Source organism: Carcharhinus amblyrhynchos, chromosome 21, assembly GCF_965287045.1.
Source record: "Carcharhinus amblyrhynchos chromosome 21, sCarAmb.v2.hapA, whole genome shotgun sequence".
In the NCBI taxonomy this organism is placed as follows: Eukaryota; Metazoa; Chordata; class Chondrichthyes; order Carcharhiniformes; family Carcharhinidae; genus Carcharhinus; species Carcharhinus amblyrhynchos.
In genome coordinates, this window is record NC_137344.1 from 5,864,603 (window position 1) to 5,882,223 (window position 17,621).

The window sequence follows — 17,621 nt, forward strand, 5'->3', positions numbered from 1 at the left end:
AATACCTCACCTTTCCAAATGATGAGATTTGAAATCCTTGATCATGGACTCAAGCAACTTCCCCGACATTCAACTCACTGGGCTATAGTTTCCTGTTTTCCCTCCTCCTCCCTTTTTGAATAGCTTACAGGCAGCATTAACATTACCTCAAGTCTCAAACAGAAGAGACTGCCATGAATGACCCCACTCAAAGGAAATGCAAGTACAAGGAACTCGAGATACAAGCACAGAAACAGGAACCTGGAATAGCAGCCTGTGAGAATCACGTGAGTGCATTATACTCAAACTTGCATGGATTTTCAGCAAACACATTCATAATTTTTTAAAAATAATGATAATCAATTTTTTTGTCATTTGTTTTTATTTTTGTGTGACTTCCCACAACCCAGGCCTCCCCACCCGTGTTGCCTTATTGAAAACAAGAAACTGTTTCATCCCAGGCTGACAGGACATATTTTCGTTCTTCTCAGAATGCACAGTAAGTAGTCTCACAACACCATGTTAAAGTCCAACAGGTTTATTTGGTAGCACGAGCTTTTGGAGCACTGCTCCGAAAGCTCGTGCTACCAAATAAACCTGCTGGACTTTAACATGGTGTTGTGAGAATACTTAGTGTGCCTACCCCAGTCCAATGCCGGCAACTCCACATCACGTATTTCAGAGTGAAATACTCAAAATATTCTCTGTCTTCTTATTGGACTGATACCCCAAAGCGAGAGATATTAATAAACCTTGCCAATTTACCTTTTGAACATCAGTGTCATGCTTTTGCTGCAGTTTGAGCTTTTCTTCATGGAATTTTGCTTCCAGCATCTTTGTCTTCATCGCTATCTTTTGATTAAAAACAATTAAACAAAGGGTGTTACTCAATATGCTTCTTCCCTATATTAAAGAGAATATGTAATGCAAGCCATCGAATTTATTCACTATATCATCATTTTTAATGCAAAGTGTACTCACCAAGAATTATACTCTAGATATTAAAATTACACTTTGATATTTCATTTTGACAACATTTGACTTAATGTTTTATTTATTGAATTTATTCAGGAAAAAAACTCAGCAATTTCTCATGCTGGAAATTGATACATTTCATCGCCACTTAAGCCAGAAACCATTTGACAATTTGTGATAATTGTTCATGTTGCTATTTGCTTGTTATTGCCATGCAATGCACCTTTCTTCAGCTCTTCAAAGACAGGATGGTGCAGTTGCAATAGTATGTTTTAAGCATTATGAACATTATTAACCTCATCACTGACTGCTTGCTAATAGGGCAATGCTGTCCCCAGCACACTGCATTCCTGAGTGGGGAGGATTTGAATATCCATTTACAATTCCTCACCTGTAGGTACCCAGTTTTAGCCATGTCAGGCAGTGCCAAATGGAGGTCAAACAAGCAGCAACAAAGGTCACACTTTAGGTAGAATATTAAAGCTTTGGATAGGGCGCAGAGAAAATTGACCAGTGTGCCAGCTGAGACAGAACACTTCAGTGTTGCAGTGAGACTTTGAAAAGTAAAGTTTATTGATTAGTGTCACAAGTAGGCTTACACTGCAATGGAGGTACTTGAAAATCCCCTAGTCGCCACACTCCGGCACCTATTCGGGTACACTGAGGGAGAATTTAGCATGGCCAACGCACCTAACCAGCACATTTAGCAACATGGTAGCAGAGTGGTTAGCACTGCTGCTTCACAGCTCCAAGAACTTGGGTTTGATTCCAGCTTGGGTCACTGTGCGGAGTCTGCATGTTGATCCCGGGTCTGCATAGGTTTCCTCCAAGTGCTCCGGTTTCCTCCCACATTCTGAAAGACATGCTGGTTAGGTGCACTGACCCGAATAGGCGTCGGACTGTGTCGACTAGGTGAATTTCACAGTAACTTCATTGCAGTGTTAATGGAAGCCTTACTTATGACTGATAAATAAACTTAGAAGTCTTTCGGACTGTGGGAGGAAACCGTGGCACCCAGAGGAAACCCACGGAGACACGGGGAGAATAGGCAAACTCTGCACAGACAGGAATCGAACCCGGGCTCCTAGCGCTGAGAGGCAGCAATGCTACCACTGTGCCACCGTGCTGCCCCAGTTGGGACTGTTCTCCTTACAGCACGAGGGCTAAACAGAGCAGATAGGAAGAAACTGTTTCCACTGGCAGAAAGGTCTCCAATGAAAGATGCTTTAAAATACAGCTATTGGTAAAAGAACCAGTGGAGGAAATAAGAAGACCTTTTTCTAAGGCAGCAAATTATGATGATCCAGAATATACTGTTTGAAAGATTGTGGACACGCAACAGAAACTTTCTAAAGAGAATTGGATATATATCTGATGGTTGACTCTTAAATGCCCTCTGAAATGAAAGGCAGATGGGATGGGCAATAAAAGTTCGTCTAGCCAGCGACGCCCACATCCCATGAATAAATTTTAAAAATTGCATGGCTATGGGTATGCATGGTGATGTGAGTATTTAGATAAGAGATCTAGCACAGGCACAAGAGCTCTCCTTGTGTCCTGTAAGATTGTGCAATTCTATGACAAAGACACTCCAAGGCGTTCTGATTGTTGTTCACAGATACCTCGGCCTCCCAATTATCATCCTCAATGTTCAAAGAAATGCAACAATATAACAGAGGGACAAAACCATTCAGCAACCTGTCTGCAAAAGGTGCAACACACTATGATGACTGCTCTGTGCTGAGGGATGGTATGTCACCACTGAAACAAGTCAGCAGTATACAAAATGCTACAATTTATTAGGAGGGCTACTTCCTTGATATCATGCATCGCATCCAGCAAAAATGCCCGTGGCCTATTCCGTCACAAAGACCTTCCATATGATAAACTTCATTTTTCCCATAAAAAATTATTTGATATCTTGCTAATTTGATTTTCTAGTCTGCTGCGCTATACATCAACTGCGAGCACTTTCTCTGATGGTTAATTTTTTTTGTTTTGTTCAAGCAGTTCTCTGGTTACCAATTTCAGTTATGCTGGTCTTGCACGTATTTACTAAAAAAATTATAATCCATCTGATCTGTTTAATTTCCTACTTTATAAACACAACTCTCTGCATATGGGCTCCTCGTTATCTGATGCCTATGGCTCCATCTGCTTTGAACTACTGATCAGTGTTGTTAGCTTAGCTACTCTTATCTGATCACCTCTGGGCCAAAGACGACATCTCAATAGATGAATGTGCTTTAGCTTTTTAATGGGCACATTGCTTACACCAGCGTGAGTAGGAAGAACAGAAAGGTAATGGGGAATAATCTAATACTCAGCCGCAACTGATAAAAGCAATGAATCTATCTGCTTGCTGTTTACTCTCTGCCTTACCTCAGACTAAAGTACACATCCAATAGCACTCACTTATGTCAATAAACACACGGATTCAAATAAAACGGTTTGCATGAGACAGCTTCAAAAACTACTTCTAATCACTTGCATCTTCTTTTCTTCTCTCATATTTATATATATTGCATTAATGACCAATTGTGATGTGAATTTGTCCTCGGGTTATATCAAAGAATCATAGAATCCCTACAGTGCAGGAGGCGGTCATTTGGCCCATCATGTCTGCACCAACTCTCCGAAAAGCATCCCACCCAGTCCCTATCCCTGTAACCCCACATATATATTCCTCTAATCCCCCAACCTACACATCTTGGAACACTAAGGGGCAGTTTAGCACGGCCAATCCAACTGTCCTGCATATCTTTGGACTGTGGGAGGAAACTGGAGCACCTGGAGGAAATCGGCTCAGACACAGAACATGCAAACTGCACACAGTCACCAAGGCCGGAATTGAACTGGGGTCCCTGTGTTGTGAGGCAGCAGTGCCAGCTACTATGTATAATGTGTTCCAGTCCATCCCAACCACATCCTCTCTCAATGCCTACATCTTTCAAAAAATGTAATAACAAACGCTTAGCATCCAAACAGCTGATGAAGAAACTATTTATTTATTTATAGAAAGAAAAGACTATTTCCAAGAAACATTGACAGCAAAGCAACAGCACTATTGACACTAACATCATCGATTGTCCAGGCCCCGACTGCAGGGTCAAAAGCTCATTCTCCAGCTCAAAAATCACAGGTGCTCCCAGTGGTCACAGTTCCAGAGATTTGTCAAAACTTCAAACAAGATGATCATGTGGTCTCCAAGGTCGCAGTGGCATCCTCCCCACTTCAGGTCCCCTATTTCTTAAAGATCACGACAGTCTCAGGGAACTTCAGTTAACGTTGAAAGCAACAGAATATGATTGGGGTTTCTTTTCGCGGGTTGGGTTGTCTCACTCTGGCAAGCCTCTCTATCAGCTTCTGTCAGTACCAGGGTGTCCTCTGCTATTGTTTCGTCAACTTCTGCAGTAACAGGTCCTGGGCTTGGCTCTCTTAGCATTTTGGACAATATTAACTGTAGGAAAGTAAGGGTTGGTGATGCTACTGACTCTGGTGGAGGCTTTCTTTTCCAGCATTGTCTTAATGTTTCCTCTGAATCTTGTCCTGGGCTCTCACCTCGTACAACACTCACCCAGTCTTTGCTGCAACAATTCCTGAGAACCAGCTTGGACCGCTCCCAACGATCCTCTTGAAAGTTTGATTCTTCACCTTGAATGATCGCTCTGCCTTCAAGGAATAGTCTTACCATTTTTGGATTTTTTGCCTGGACTCCATCCTTCCAAATCAGAAAATACGCAGCAAATGTGCCTGTTACCAACGTCACATCAGTGTTTCAGCTGGGGCTATTCCCATTGATGTATGGAGTGGTGCTATAGGCTAATAAAAATTGTGCAACTTTGGTGTTTATGTATGCTGGTGACTGCTTTTTCCTTCTGGATTTGGAAGTTTGCACAGCTCATTGTGTCAAACTGTTTGATGATGGGTGCCCTGCTTCGCAGGTTCAGGTAGTGTTTCCAAGAAGTTCAAAGTCATTCGGAATTCTTCAGGCACTGGTGGGAGAGTTGAATTTATAGGCAATGATAGACAGCTTAAAGCATCAGTGTTGGCTAGCTGGGTTCCTCCAATGCTCCAAGCATTGGAGGATATTCCTATGCTGAGTGCAATAAGGCCCAACACTGTATTCAGGCAGAAGCAATAGGAGGGATTGCTTTGTCTTCTTTGAACAATCCAAACAATGGTTTATGGTTCATTACAATTGTGCAATGCCTTCAATATACATATCGGCGTAATTTCTTAATGCCGAATGCAACCACTAATCCTTCTTTTTCGTTTTGAGAGCATTCCTTTTCAGCTTCAGAGAAGGTCCTTCACATAAGCCGTAAGCCTTTCAGTTTGATTCTCCTATCTGTGAGAAAAGTACAGCTCCAATTCCATCGGGAGGTATTTTCCAGGTAAGGAAAAGTTCTTTTTGTGGGTCAAAATGGATCAATGACTTGTTGACAGCAGTTGTTGCTTCACTTGCTTGAAAACCTCACTTTGAGACCTTTCCAAAACCACCTTTGGTGTTTTTCCAGCAAGGTTGCAAAGAACATAAGAACATAATAGGAGCAGGAGTAGGCCATCTAGCCCCTCGAGCCTGCCCCGCCATTCAATAAGATCATGGCTGATCTGTCGTGTCTCACTTCCACATTCCCGCCCTCTCCCCATAACCCTTAATCCCTTTGCCTATCAAAAACCTATCAACCCGCGTCTTAAGTATATTTAATGAGGCAGCCTCCACCACTTCAACAGGCAGAGAATTCCAGAGATTCACCACCCTTTGAGTGAAGAAGTTCCTCCTCAACTCTGTTCTAAAACGCTCCCCCTTTATCTTGAGGCTGTGCCCTCCAGTCCTACTGTCCTTTCTGAGCGGGAAGAGCCTCTCCACCTCTATCCTATCCAACCCATTCATCATCTTATATGTCTCAATGAGATCTCCCCTCATTCTTCTAAACTCTAACGAGTACAAGCCTAGTTTATTCAGCCTCTCCTCATAGTTTAACCCCCTCAACTCCAGTATCAGCCTAGTAAACATCCTCTGCACTCCCTCCAAGGCCAAAATATCCTTGCGTAAGTGCGGCGACCAAAACTGCACACAGTACTCCAGCTGCGGCCTCACCAGTGCCCTGTACAGTTGCAGCAAGACCTCCCTACTTTTATATTCAATCCCCCTCGCTATGAAGGCCAGCATCCCATTTGCCTTCCTGACCACCTGCTGCACCTGCAAGCTGGGTTTTTGCGACTCATGCACAAGGACCCTGAGGTCCCTCTGCACCGACGCATGCTGCAGTTTTTCGCCATGTAAGTAATAGTCCTTCCTACCGTTATTCCTACCAAAGTGGACAACTTCACACTTGCCAATATTAAATTCCATTTGCCAGTTCCTGGCCCATTCGCCCAGCCTATCTAGATCCTTCTGCAGACTCTCCACACCCTCCGCACAATTTGCCGTTCCACCAATCTTGGTGTCATCAGCAAATTTCGACACCATACACTCGGTTCCCTCCTCCAGATCATCTATATAAATGGTAAATAGCTGAGGCCCCAGCACCAACCCCTGGGGCACTCCACTAGTCACCAACCGCCAATCCGAATAGCACCCATTGACCCCCACTCTCTGCCTCCTATTTGACAGCCAATCCCCTATCCACGCTAACACCCTACCCCCGACTCCATGCCCCCTGACCTTCTGCAATAACCTCTTGTGAGGCACCTTATCAAATGCCTTCTGAAAATCAAGAAACACCACATCCACCGGCTCTCCTCTATCCACCGCCCTAGACACATCCTCATAGAGCTCCAATAAATTCGTCAGACACGACTTCCCCTTAACGAAACTGTGCTGCGTCTGCTCTATCAAACAATTCCCCTCAAGATGCCTCGCTATTTTCTCCTTGATCACGGATTCTAACATTTTACCTACAACAGACGTTAAACTAACCGGCCTATAATTCCCTGCCTTTTGCCTGCCACCCTTCTTAAACAACGGCGTGACATTAGCCGTTTTCCAATCTTCCGGCACTTCCCCGGAATCCAGCGACGTTTGGAAAATAACCACCAAGGCATCCACTATCACCTCCGCCATTTCTTTCAGAACCCTTGGATGCAAAGGTACTAATAGGGTGACTGAAATTGGAATGAATTTACCATTGTAATCTAACATACTCAGGAAGAGATTTAACTCTATGGTATTTCTGGCAGCAGGTGTTCCCTTTTGTGGCCTTTACCTTCTCTGCCAAGAAGTGCAATGCCTTGGCTTCTACCTTGTATCTCAAGTAGACCATCTCACTGGCCTGAAAGGTACTATCTTTCCTTTCTCAAACGCACTTTAGCACTCGTGAACCCTTTTTTTTAAAATATCTCTGACTAAGTGCTCCTCTTCCGCAGAACCGGTAATCAGCACATTGATTAAACTGCAACTCTGGATAAGTCCTGTGATAAACTTTCCATTGTCTGTGAAAGATCATGCATGTCAATGATGGTCCAAATGCTAACTGGTTATACCCATGCAATCCTTTGTGGGTGTTTTTAGCGACATTGCTTCAGGATGACTCATCTAATTCAAGCTGCAAGTAAATGTGACTCATCTAGTTTACTAAATGTCAAGTCGCGAGCAAATCTGACGTATCGATTCTCAATTTTGGGCATGGGATATTTGTTTAATTTGGCCGTTCAGTTGACAGTTACTTTATAATCTCTGTAAATCTGGACCAACTTGTCCAGTTTGATGACAGGAACAATAGGTGTGGCCCATTTTGCAAATCGCACTGGTCTTAAGATGTCCAGATCTTCAATGTATAAAGTTCTGCTTTTTTCCAAAATAGTCTTGCTTGGTAGTACTTTGGCGTGGCTTTGAGGTCTATGTATAAGCCTGGAGTCTCTTTTCCCTAGTTTTTGTTTGAAAACCTTGGGATATCCCCCCTCACTTAATTTGATTATCTCTATCCTGTTCAACTTAATACGTTGGAGCCAATCTCTCCCAATCAGGCTTGGTATTTGCCCAAGTAAGACAATATGCAGGAGTTGGATGGACTGCTGTCTGTAAGTTATTGTAACCATCGTGGTTCCTTTGATTTCAAGCGTCTTTCCCAGACAAGTGGTTAGCCTAGCTGCGGTGTTTTCCAACTTCAATGGTTGGACCCCATCTTAAAATTAATGGTAAGTTTGTTCCCCAATAATGGTTGCCAAAGCCCCATTATCCAATTTAATTTACAAAGGACATTTGCTCCCTAACAATACCATGGTTATTGGGGCCACTTTGCCCATGTCAATGGGGTTCAGCGTCAACACATTTCACTCAGGAGACTGGCACTCCCCCATGCTGTGGAACGTCGCTGACTTCTCTCTCTTTCCTGAATTGAGCAGGCTCTGTTTATTTCAACGTTTATGCCTCGGGTGACCTCTTTTACTGGACCTAAAATACTCTGCATCCGAAACCTGCACTTCTCTGCAGCATGGTTACTGCCACATCTAAAATTTCTTGTTTGAGTGGAACAGCTGGTTTTACCCGTTTTGTACTTCAATCTCACTTCCTTTGCTTGAATAGATGTTTATAACCCTGGTGCTGCTGCTGCAGACTTTCTCCCTGGCTGGTGGACCTTACTTTCAGGCATGTTTTGCAATTCTTGAGTGCCCTTTTCCATGGACAATGCTATTTCCAGAGCCTTTAAGTCAAGCTCAGACTCCACTAGCAATTTCCTTTGGATAGCTGTATTATTTATGCCACATAACAGCCCATCCCTCAACGTAACATTCGTGGATGTTCCAACCTTGCAATATTCTACCAGTTTCCTTAGTCTGACCATGAAATCCGTAATAGATTCTCCAGGGGCCCTCCCTGTCCAATTAAATCGGTAGTTTTGGAGAATGATTGAGGGCTTCGGGTGATAATGGTTCTTGACCAAGTCTACGAGCTTGGTGAATGATTTTGAATCAGGGGCCTCTCAGTAGGCCAAACTTCTTGTTACGCTATGTCTGGGTGCCGCAAGCTGTCAGCAAGATAATCCTCTACTTCTCCTCCCCTCAGTGCTGTTGGCTCTACAAAAGTGACGCACATGTTCGACTTATTGAACCCAGTCTTTTCCATTTGCATCAAATGGTTAAATGGCATGGTCTTACTCTATAATTCAGAGTGGAAAGTGCTTCTTTTCTTGCAGTCTGCAATGGATGCTGGATTCTATCCTTATCACCAATGTAACAACAAACATCTGGCGTCTAAACAGCTTGCAAAGTAACAATTATTTACTTATAGGAAGAAAAGACTATTAACAAAAAGCATTTGTAGCAAAACAACAGCACTATTGAAACTAACTGGGGCTGTCCTAACCACAGGTTTTAAAGCCTGCTCCGAATCACGCACTGCAGTCCCATTGGTCGGGGAGTCATGTGGTTCCCAGGGTTTGCCGAAATCTCAGATGAGAAAATCACACGGTCTCCGAGGTCACTATGACCTGGTATGATTCATGGGCATCGCTGGAAATGTCAGCAATTATCATCCGTCCCTAATTGCCCTCGAGAACATGATGGTACCTGCTTGAACTGCTGCAGTTTAACAGTTTTGATGTAACCGAGTGGCTTGTGAAGCCATTTCAGAGGCAGTTAAGAGTCAAACAATTGCTGTGGGTCTGGAGTCCCAAGTAAGGAATGCTGATTTCTGAAGGATAGTGAAATTCTTGTAGCTACGGCTACAAGATTAGCACATCATTACTAAGGCCAACTTTTTACTTAATCAACTGAATTTAAATTCTCCAACTGCCATTGTGGGATTGGAACTCACGTCTCTGGATCATTAGTCCAGGCCACAGGATTACTAGTCCAGTATGTTATGCTATTATACCTCAGTATGTGTTCTTGCCAGCTTGGATTAATAAAATTATCAAACTTCTCTTTGAATGTGTCTATGTTATTCACTTCAACTGCCCTAGGGTAGAGTTCCACATTCTTGCCACACTTTGGGTAGCATTGCTCCAGAATTGGATTGCCTAGCCTTTATTTATTAACCTTTGTTCTGACCTTACCTGCAATTGGAATCACTTTCCCTACATTTGTCCTCTAAAACCTTTTTTCAATTTTAAAGGCCTCTATCAAGTCAGCCTTGTTCAACTGTATCTGTTAAATAAAAACGCTCAGTTCTGGCATCATTATAGTACATGATTAGACTTTCTCCAGTGTGTCTATATCTTTTTTATTGTACAGGTTGAGAATCCTTTATCCGAAAATCCTAAAACCAAAAACCTCACCTTTTTGAACCTCGTGATTGTTAGTGCAGAAGACTCTGATCCGATCCGAGCTGACACAAACCTCAGCGACCGCACACAACTTTCAGCGTGGGAAGTCTGGTTGTTTCTCTACACTGTTTAACTTCTGATTTTTATCTGCACTGTTTACCTTGTGAACCCTCTCCTACAAGCTGAATCACAGATGACACCATGGGTGGGAACTTATTCCAGGTACCCCGTATTTATTATTCAGTGATACACCTTACTTTCCTAGCCATTTTGTTTTCTGTAGACTATCGCTAGCCTAGGCTTCAACCATTGTAGCACAAGCAGACCAAGGCCAACGTGTGGTGTCTAAAAACCAAATTTATCTGAAATCCAAAACGCAATTGGCCCCAAAGGTTTTGGATAAAGGAAACTTGATCTGCATGGAGACCAAAATTATCCATATTATTCTGAGCGTGGTCAAATTTCCACACTGGTTTAAGGGAGAAGCCTTCATTGCGTCATTCAAATATATCTTTTTAGGCACCAAGTCAAGCTTAACTTGATCTATGCAAGCCAATGCACAGGAGGTTAAAGAAGTATCAATGAAGTACAGGCTATGGGAGCGGGGATGAGGTGGCTGGCGTGGGGAGCAGGAAGCTAGATGTTTATCACCAATCCTGCCAGAATATGATACCAAAACAGAAAATGCTAGAAAATCTCAGTAGGTCTGGCAACATCTGTAAGGGGAGAAAACAGCTGACGTTTTGAGTCCAGATGACCCTTTGTCAAAGCTAAAAGGCATAGAAATTGGAAGATATTTATACTGTGGAGTTCCAGAATCTGCAGTAATTTGCTTTAAGCCAGAATATGATAGTAAGTTAAAATGGATGCATTTTAAAACTCCAGGCTTTCTACTGTGAACAAACTTACATCAGCAAAAGCTTTGGCGAAGGCCACTGTCTAACCTCTCGCCTGGAATGTTACATGGTAAAGAGGGAAAAGTGGGATTGGAAGAAAATGCAAAACAACTCATTGGTGTTAAAACACACAGCTCCGGTCGCTAGCTGTTTAAACTACTAAAGATCTTGCACAATTACTGTCCATAAACCTTACTTCCTGTTGTACTTAGTTAAATTATTTGATTAAAAGGACCTTATTTAATGTTTTGGGTATTTAACAGTGCACATCAAACTGGTTCCTAAATTTGTTTACCATTGTGCAGTGCTTCCTAAAATACCTGAAGGTTTGCTGAAACTGGTCTTTCATTCTCCATATTCATACTATGAATAACAATGCTGTCATTACTTAGCAAATTCAATTTTAGACATCTTCCATGTTGCAGTTATATGACATTAGCATTGGAAATGCCAGTAGGCCCAATTCTGTTCATGGCTGCATATGTATTTAATTGTTAGTAGCTCTGATGTCAACATTTTACCTGAAATTCATGAACCAAATTTTAGATACCATTTTTCTGTTAGCAACGTAGGTTTTACGCAAAATAAATTTTTAAAAAATTTGAAAAAACATAGCCCATCCACCACTCCCCCATAGCTTCTGAATTAAATTTGGTCTATTTTTGTCAAGATATGATTGTTACACATTTGCACACTTTTAACCTGATTACTTAGTTTATCTAAGTTTCTCGACGAAAGTCACCCTGCAACTCAGCCTTGGGGCTCTGAACATGCTTTCTAAATAAAATCCCATTGTTAAATTTTACATTTCTATATGTAACACAATTACATTTTCCCATTCAACTGCCTTTCGTGTCTCTTGAAACCCTCATTAGGTTTTTTACTTCAAAGACTTAAAAAGCCTGTAATTCAAAGGGCGTTCAACCAAATCTGTGCATTCTCAATATGTGTAATTCACAGGCTTCCCTGGTATGCTGTCTGATTCTTAGAAGTTCCAATTTCCTAGTGTTCACATGCTTCAATGTGCCTTGAAGGGTAGGTCTCCTCATCCTTGAATGAATTTGTTTGCCTTTTCCTGAGCAGAATTGTAACTGGAAATTTTATAGAATCCTGACAGTGCATTTGACCCATCGAGTCTGCACCGACCACAATCTCACCCATAACCCCATGCATTTACCCGAACTAGTCCCCCTGACACCAAAGGGAAATTAGCATGGCTAATTCATCTAACCTGCACATTTTCAGACTGTGGGAGGAAACCGGAGCACCCAGGGGAAACCCACAGAGAGAATGTGCAAACTCCACACAAACAGTGACCCAAGCTAGGGCCTGGTGCTGTGAAGTAGTGCTGCTAACCACTGTGCCACTCCTTTCAAAGGTTTATTTCAGTTGTTCAGGTGTTTTATGGACAGGAGTTGGGTTAATTTAAACATGTCTATCCTTAATTTAAACAACGAATGTTGTCTCACACCACCCATCCATAAACAGAAAGATGTTTTTATTTTGTTTCCCTCTTTATAAGTGATGACGCTTTTTCCCAATCCTGTGGTTTTGGTGTGATCTAATTTTCTATTGATAACTCCACAGTACATTCAAGATAAGTTGAATGCAACATTACCTCCACGCTCAGACAGTAAAGAGAGGGATAGAGAAGACCATAAGACAAAGGAACAGATGTTTTATAAAAATATACCCTGAGGTGTTAGCTCCTCATAGGTGAAACCTCCTCAAGCAGTTCAAATCTCCAAATGACAGCAAATACAATCTTGATGATTAGAAAAGAAAACAAAGATTTTGCTTAATTAGGAAATAATTTATCATTTAGTTTTCATCTCTTTATTGCTCCATTAAAAATCTGCTGTTCCAAATCAATTTTAAAAGCAGAAAGGGAGTTCTCAATAAATACAAACTTGCAAACTACGTAAATTATTAATTTTTAAACAATTTATAAATAACGTTTATGACAAAATACTGCGGATACTGGAATCTGAAACAAAACAGACAATGCTGGAAAATTTCAGCACGTCTGACATCATTTGCGGAGAGAGAATAGAACCAACGTTTCGAGTCTAGATGACCCTTCAGCAGAGCTGAAGACAAGGAAAATCGGACATGATTTATACTGAGAGAGTGGCAAGGGGGGTGGTAGTGGTGGTGGTCGCTCTGTAATTGATAGGAATGGCACTGACAAAAAGACAAAGGGAATGTAAATGGTGATGATAAAGGCTAGGAATAGTGCCAGGAGCATCCGTTAAGAGATCAGTGTGTGTAAATGGCAAAACAAAGGTGCAGAGTGTCAAAGGATAACCTGAGGAATGTGGCAGTTGGCCCCAGTTGGGTGAGATGGGATTGGAAAAGATGGAAAATGAGATTTTAGAAATGTAAAAATTAAAAGAATATAAAGTAATAAAAATAAATGAAAAGAAAAAGATGATGAAAAGAAGAAATGAAATAAAATAATAAATGGAAATGGAATGAAGGTCGAGGGGAGAGTTCACGCTCTTAAGTTGTTGAACTCAATGTTCAGTCCAGAAGGCTATAAAATGCCTAGTTGGAATACGAGGCACTGTTCCTCCAGTTTATGTTGGGCATTACTGGAACATTGCAGAAGGCCAAGGACAGACACGTGGACAGGGAGCAGGATGGTGTGTTGAAATGGCAGGCAGGGGGGAATGAAGGAGGTGGGGGTTAAGGTCTAATTATTCAGAATTTTGACAGGAGTGGATACAGAGCAAATGTTTTCTCTTGTGGAGTTGAGCTCAATAGGCCATTTATATTAGACAGTCACCAAGAAATCCAATAGAAAATTCAGAAGAAAATTTTTGATCCAAAGAGTGGTGAGAACATGGAACTCATTACCAGAGGGAGTGATTGAAGCAAATAATACTGATGTGTTTAAGGGGAAGCTGGACAAGGATATGAGGGAGAAAAGAGAAGAGATGGTTACGCTGAAAGATTTAATGAGGAAAGATGAGTTTAGCAGAAACACCAACATGAACTCGCTGGGCCGAATGGCTTCTTTGCATGTCGCAAAACCACAGGCTGTCCTCCTCACCCAGAAGATTGCTAGCCATCACTCCACCCCACCCACTCACTCCCTGAGCAAAGAAGGTGAAGGTGAGATCTAATACAAGAAATTCAAAATTATAAAAGGCTTTGATGGAGTAATTAAGGAGAAATTGTTCCCACTGGCAAGTTGTAACCAGAGGACATGGATTTAAGATAATTGGCAAAAGAATTACAGGATTGATATGGAGACATGCTTTTACAGAGCATGTTGTTACGATCTGAAATACATTGCCCGAAACTGTGGGAGACGCAGGTTTGACAATATTTATGAAAAATAAATTTGATATATTTTTGAAAAGGAAAAACTGCCAAGTCATGGGAAAAGGGCTGGGGAATGGAACTCATTGGATAGTTCTATCAAAGAGTTGGCATGGGCATGATAGGGTGAATGTCCTCATCTGTGCTTGCATCTGTGGATGCTCCCTACTTTTATATTTAATTCCTGATTCACATTATTGTTATTTCTGTTCAACCCAACTGGTATCATAATTTTCTCATACTATTGCAATCTGCAAAGTTCGCTGAAAATAAAACATTTTGATGACTTCAAGATTTATTTATTGCCAGAAACTGGGCAATTTGGCTTTAATCCAACAGGCCATTCAAACAAAGATGTTTAATCACTACTCTACACTATCATTAGTTAGTGTGATTTGCTTGTCAATATGAACAGTATAAGCTTCCAACTTGGTGTAGGCAACACTGCACAAGATCTACCAATATATCCAAAATAAGCAAAAATCATCAGGCAGCATTTCTGATCTTCCTTTTCTCTGGAGTGAATTTCAATCTGGCTGCAGAAGATGACTCCAAATTGACATGATTTGAGATGAATGTACAAATTTTACACACAAACAACTTCACTGCATCACCTACATGATGTGCTTTCTGATGCACACGGGCAATAATCACCATGGCAATGTAGACATTTAGTCTACAGTGTGCTGTGTGCAGTTTTGGTCTCCGCATTTGCGGAAGGATATACTGGCCTTGGAGGGAATACAGAGACGGTTCACCAGGCTGATACCGGAGATGAGGGGGTTAACTTATGAAGAGAGATTGAATAGACTGGGGGGGATCTTATAGAGATTTACAAGATAATGAAGGGGCTAGATAGGGTAGAGGTAGAGAGATTCTTCCCGCTTAGAAAGGATAGCAGAACTAGAGGGCACAGCCTCAAAATAAGGGGAGGGGGGCAGTTTAGAACGGAGTTGAGGAGGAACTTCTTTACTCAAAGGGTAGTGAATCTCTAGAGTTCTCTGCCCATTGAAGTGGTGGAGGCTACCTCGCTGAATAAATTTAAGTCAGGGGTAGATAGATTTCTGATAGACAAGGGAATTAAGGGTTATGGGGAGAAAGCAGGAAAGTGGAACTGATCCACTTCAGATCAGCCATGATCTTATTGAACGGCGGGGCAGGCTCGAAGGGTTAGATGGCCTACTCCTGCTCCTATTTTATTTCTTATGCTCTTATGAATACGTCACCTTGTTGTCCATTTTGTCAGAAACATTTGAACTTTTTTGTATAGCTCAGCAATGCATTTCAATTTGAAACAGCATGGAAATGTGGAACTTTGCATTGAAAAGGTCAGGGTGGCAGAGGGAGGGAAAGGGTTCATCTGTCCCACATATTAAAAACTCAACACAAAGACCAGATTTAATGTGCAGCAACTGCACAACACCCAGTGAAAGCCACCGGAAAGAATAAAATACCAAAGCAGTTTTAAAGTTGTGTGAAGTTGCCTGGTATTAAGGCAAAAAAAAACAGCTAAAACCTTCACTATTATTCTTATGAAAAATTCATAATAAAGTATTTCAAAAGTGAATTGGATTAAAAATCCCATGCAAGTGGAAAATAATAAACGCATTTATAATTCTCTAACTTCGAACTTCATGACTGAATAATTAGTGAAATGAAGTTACACAAAATATTCAATTACCTCACACTAATTTATATTCTTACTTCTGGTATATTTCAGATAAATCTTTGAACTATCTTTTCTATACTGATAAGTTTCTGGTGATTAAAGAGATCAAGGGATATGAGGAGAGTTTGGGATAATGGCATTGAATAAATCAGCCACTTTCTCATCAGATGGATGAGTGGCTTCAAGGGGCTGAATGGTCTATGCTTGCTCCTGTTTCCTTTCTTCCCATTATTCATAAAATCTGTTCTCAGAATTGCACACAACACTAAGTGATTTAATTTGTACAAAGTCAACATTACTTCCTCACATTGATTTTCAATATCTGCGTACATCTACCTTTTAACAGTTTTCTACTTGCAAACATTTTAAAGATTTGCATCCCAGATCTCATGTTAGGGAATTCCTCAAAAGATGCAGCTAAAATTGTAAGACATTTCACAAAGCCACGGTGGCTTTCTTTGACTGTGGAAGTAGATTCAATTGAGGCATTCGAGAGGGCAATAGATGATGACTTGAATAGAAACAATTGGCAGGGGTATGGAGAAAAAGGCAGAGGAATGGCACTAAGTCATGCTGCTCGTTTGGAGAGCTGGTACAGACACAATGGGCCAAATGGCCTCCTTCTGTGTTGCAATTCTGTGATATTCTTCCTGACATACTGTGCCCAGAACTGAAGAGCAATACTTCAGAGGGGAATTTAATTGCAATGTACACAATTGGAACATAAACTTCCTCAATTTTGTCTTCCAACATCCTTAAAATAAAGCCCAGCATTTTGTCTACTGCCTTTTGTTTAATTTTTGGGCCTGTGCATCAAATTTTAGCTGTTTATTTAATCGCATATACAAATTTATTTGCTCTTCCACATCGTGTATTCATTCTTAAGGAAATATTCCAATTTCTATTTCTGGATTCAAGGTGGACCTCGTGCACACAGTGAACACTAGCACACTGGATATGCTGTGTCTATGGATGTTAACAAGAGTCTGCAGACTTCTGGAACAAATTTAAAAAGGCTCTGCACAAGAGATTGGGCAGCACAGTGACAAACACTGCTACCTCACAGCACCAGGGACCCAGGTTCAATTCCCAGTTTTGGTCACTGTTAGTGCACAATCTGTACTTTCTCTCCATGTCTGTGTGTTTCCTCTGGGTGCTCCAGTTTCCTCCCACAGTCTGAAAGACAGGCTGGTTAAACCATAAGACGTAGGAGCAGAATTAGGTCACTCGGCCCATCTAGTCTCCTCCACCATTCAATCATGGCTGATATTTTTCTCATCCCCATTCTCCTGCCTTTTCCCCATAACCCCTGATCCCCTTCTTAATCAAGAACCTATCTATCTCTGTCTTAAAGACAGTCAATGACCTGGCTTCCACAGCCTTCTGTAGCAAAGAAGTCCACAGATTCACCACTCTCAGGCTGAAGAAATTCCTCGTCATCTCTATTTTAAAGGATCATCCTTTAAGTCTGAGGTTGTACCCTCTGGTTCTAGTTTTTCCTACTAGTCCTCACCACATCCACTCTATTCAGGCCTTGCGGTCTCCTGTAAGTTTCAATAAGAT

The 17,621-nt window shown here is 41.5% G+C and overlaps 1 protein-coding gene across 2 annotated transcripts in view; it reads right to left on the bottom strand.

Moving 5' to 3' along the window:
• The window catches only part of cep112 (centrosomal protein 112), a 468,252-nt gene that overhangs the window by 337,049 nt on the left and 113,582 nt on the right, over window positions 1-17,621 (bottom strand). For both annotated transcript variants that reach the window (XM_080209170.1, XM_080209169.1), the window contains exon 9: window positions 745-831. In XM_080209170.1, the coding sequence (XP_080065296.1) occupies window positions 745-831 (87 nt within the window). The remainder of the gene's footprint in view (window positions 1-744; window positions 832-17,621) is intronic.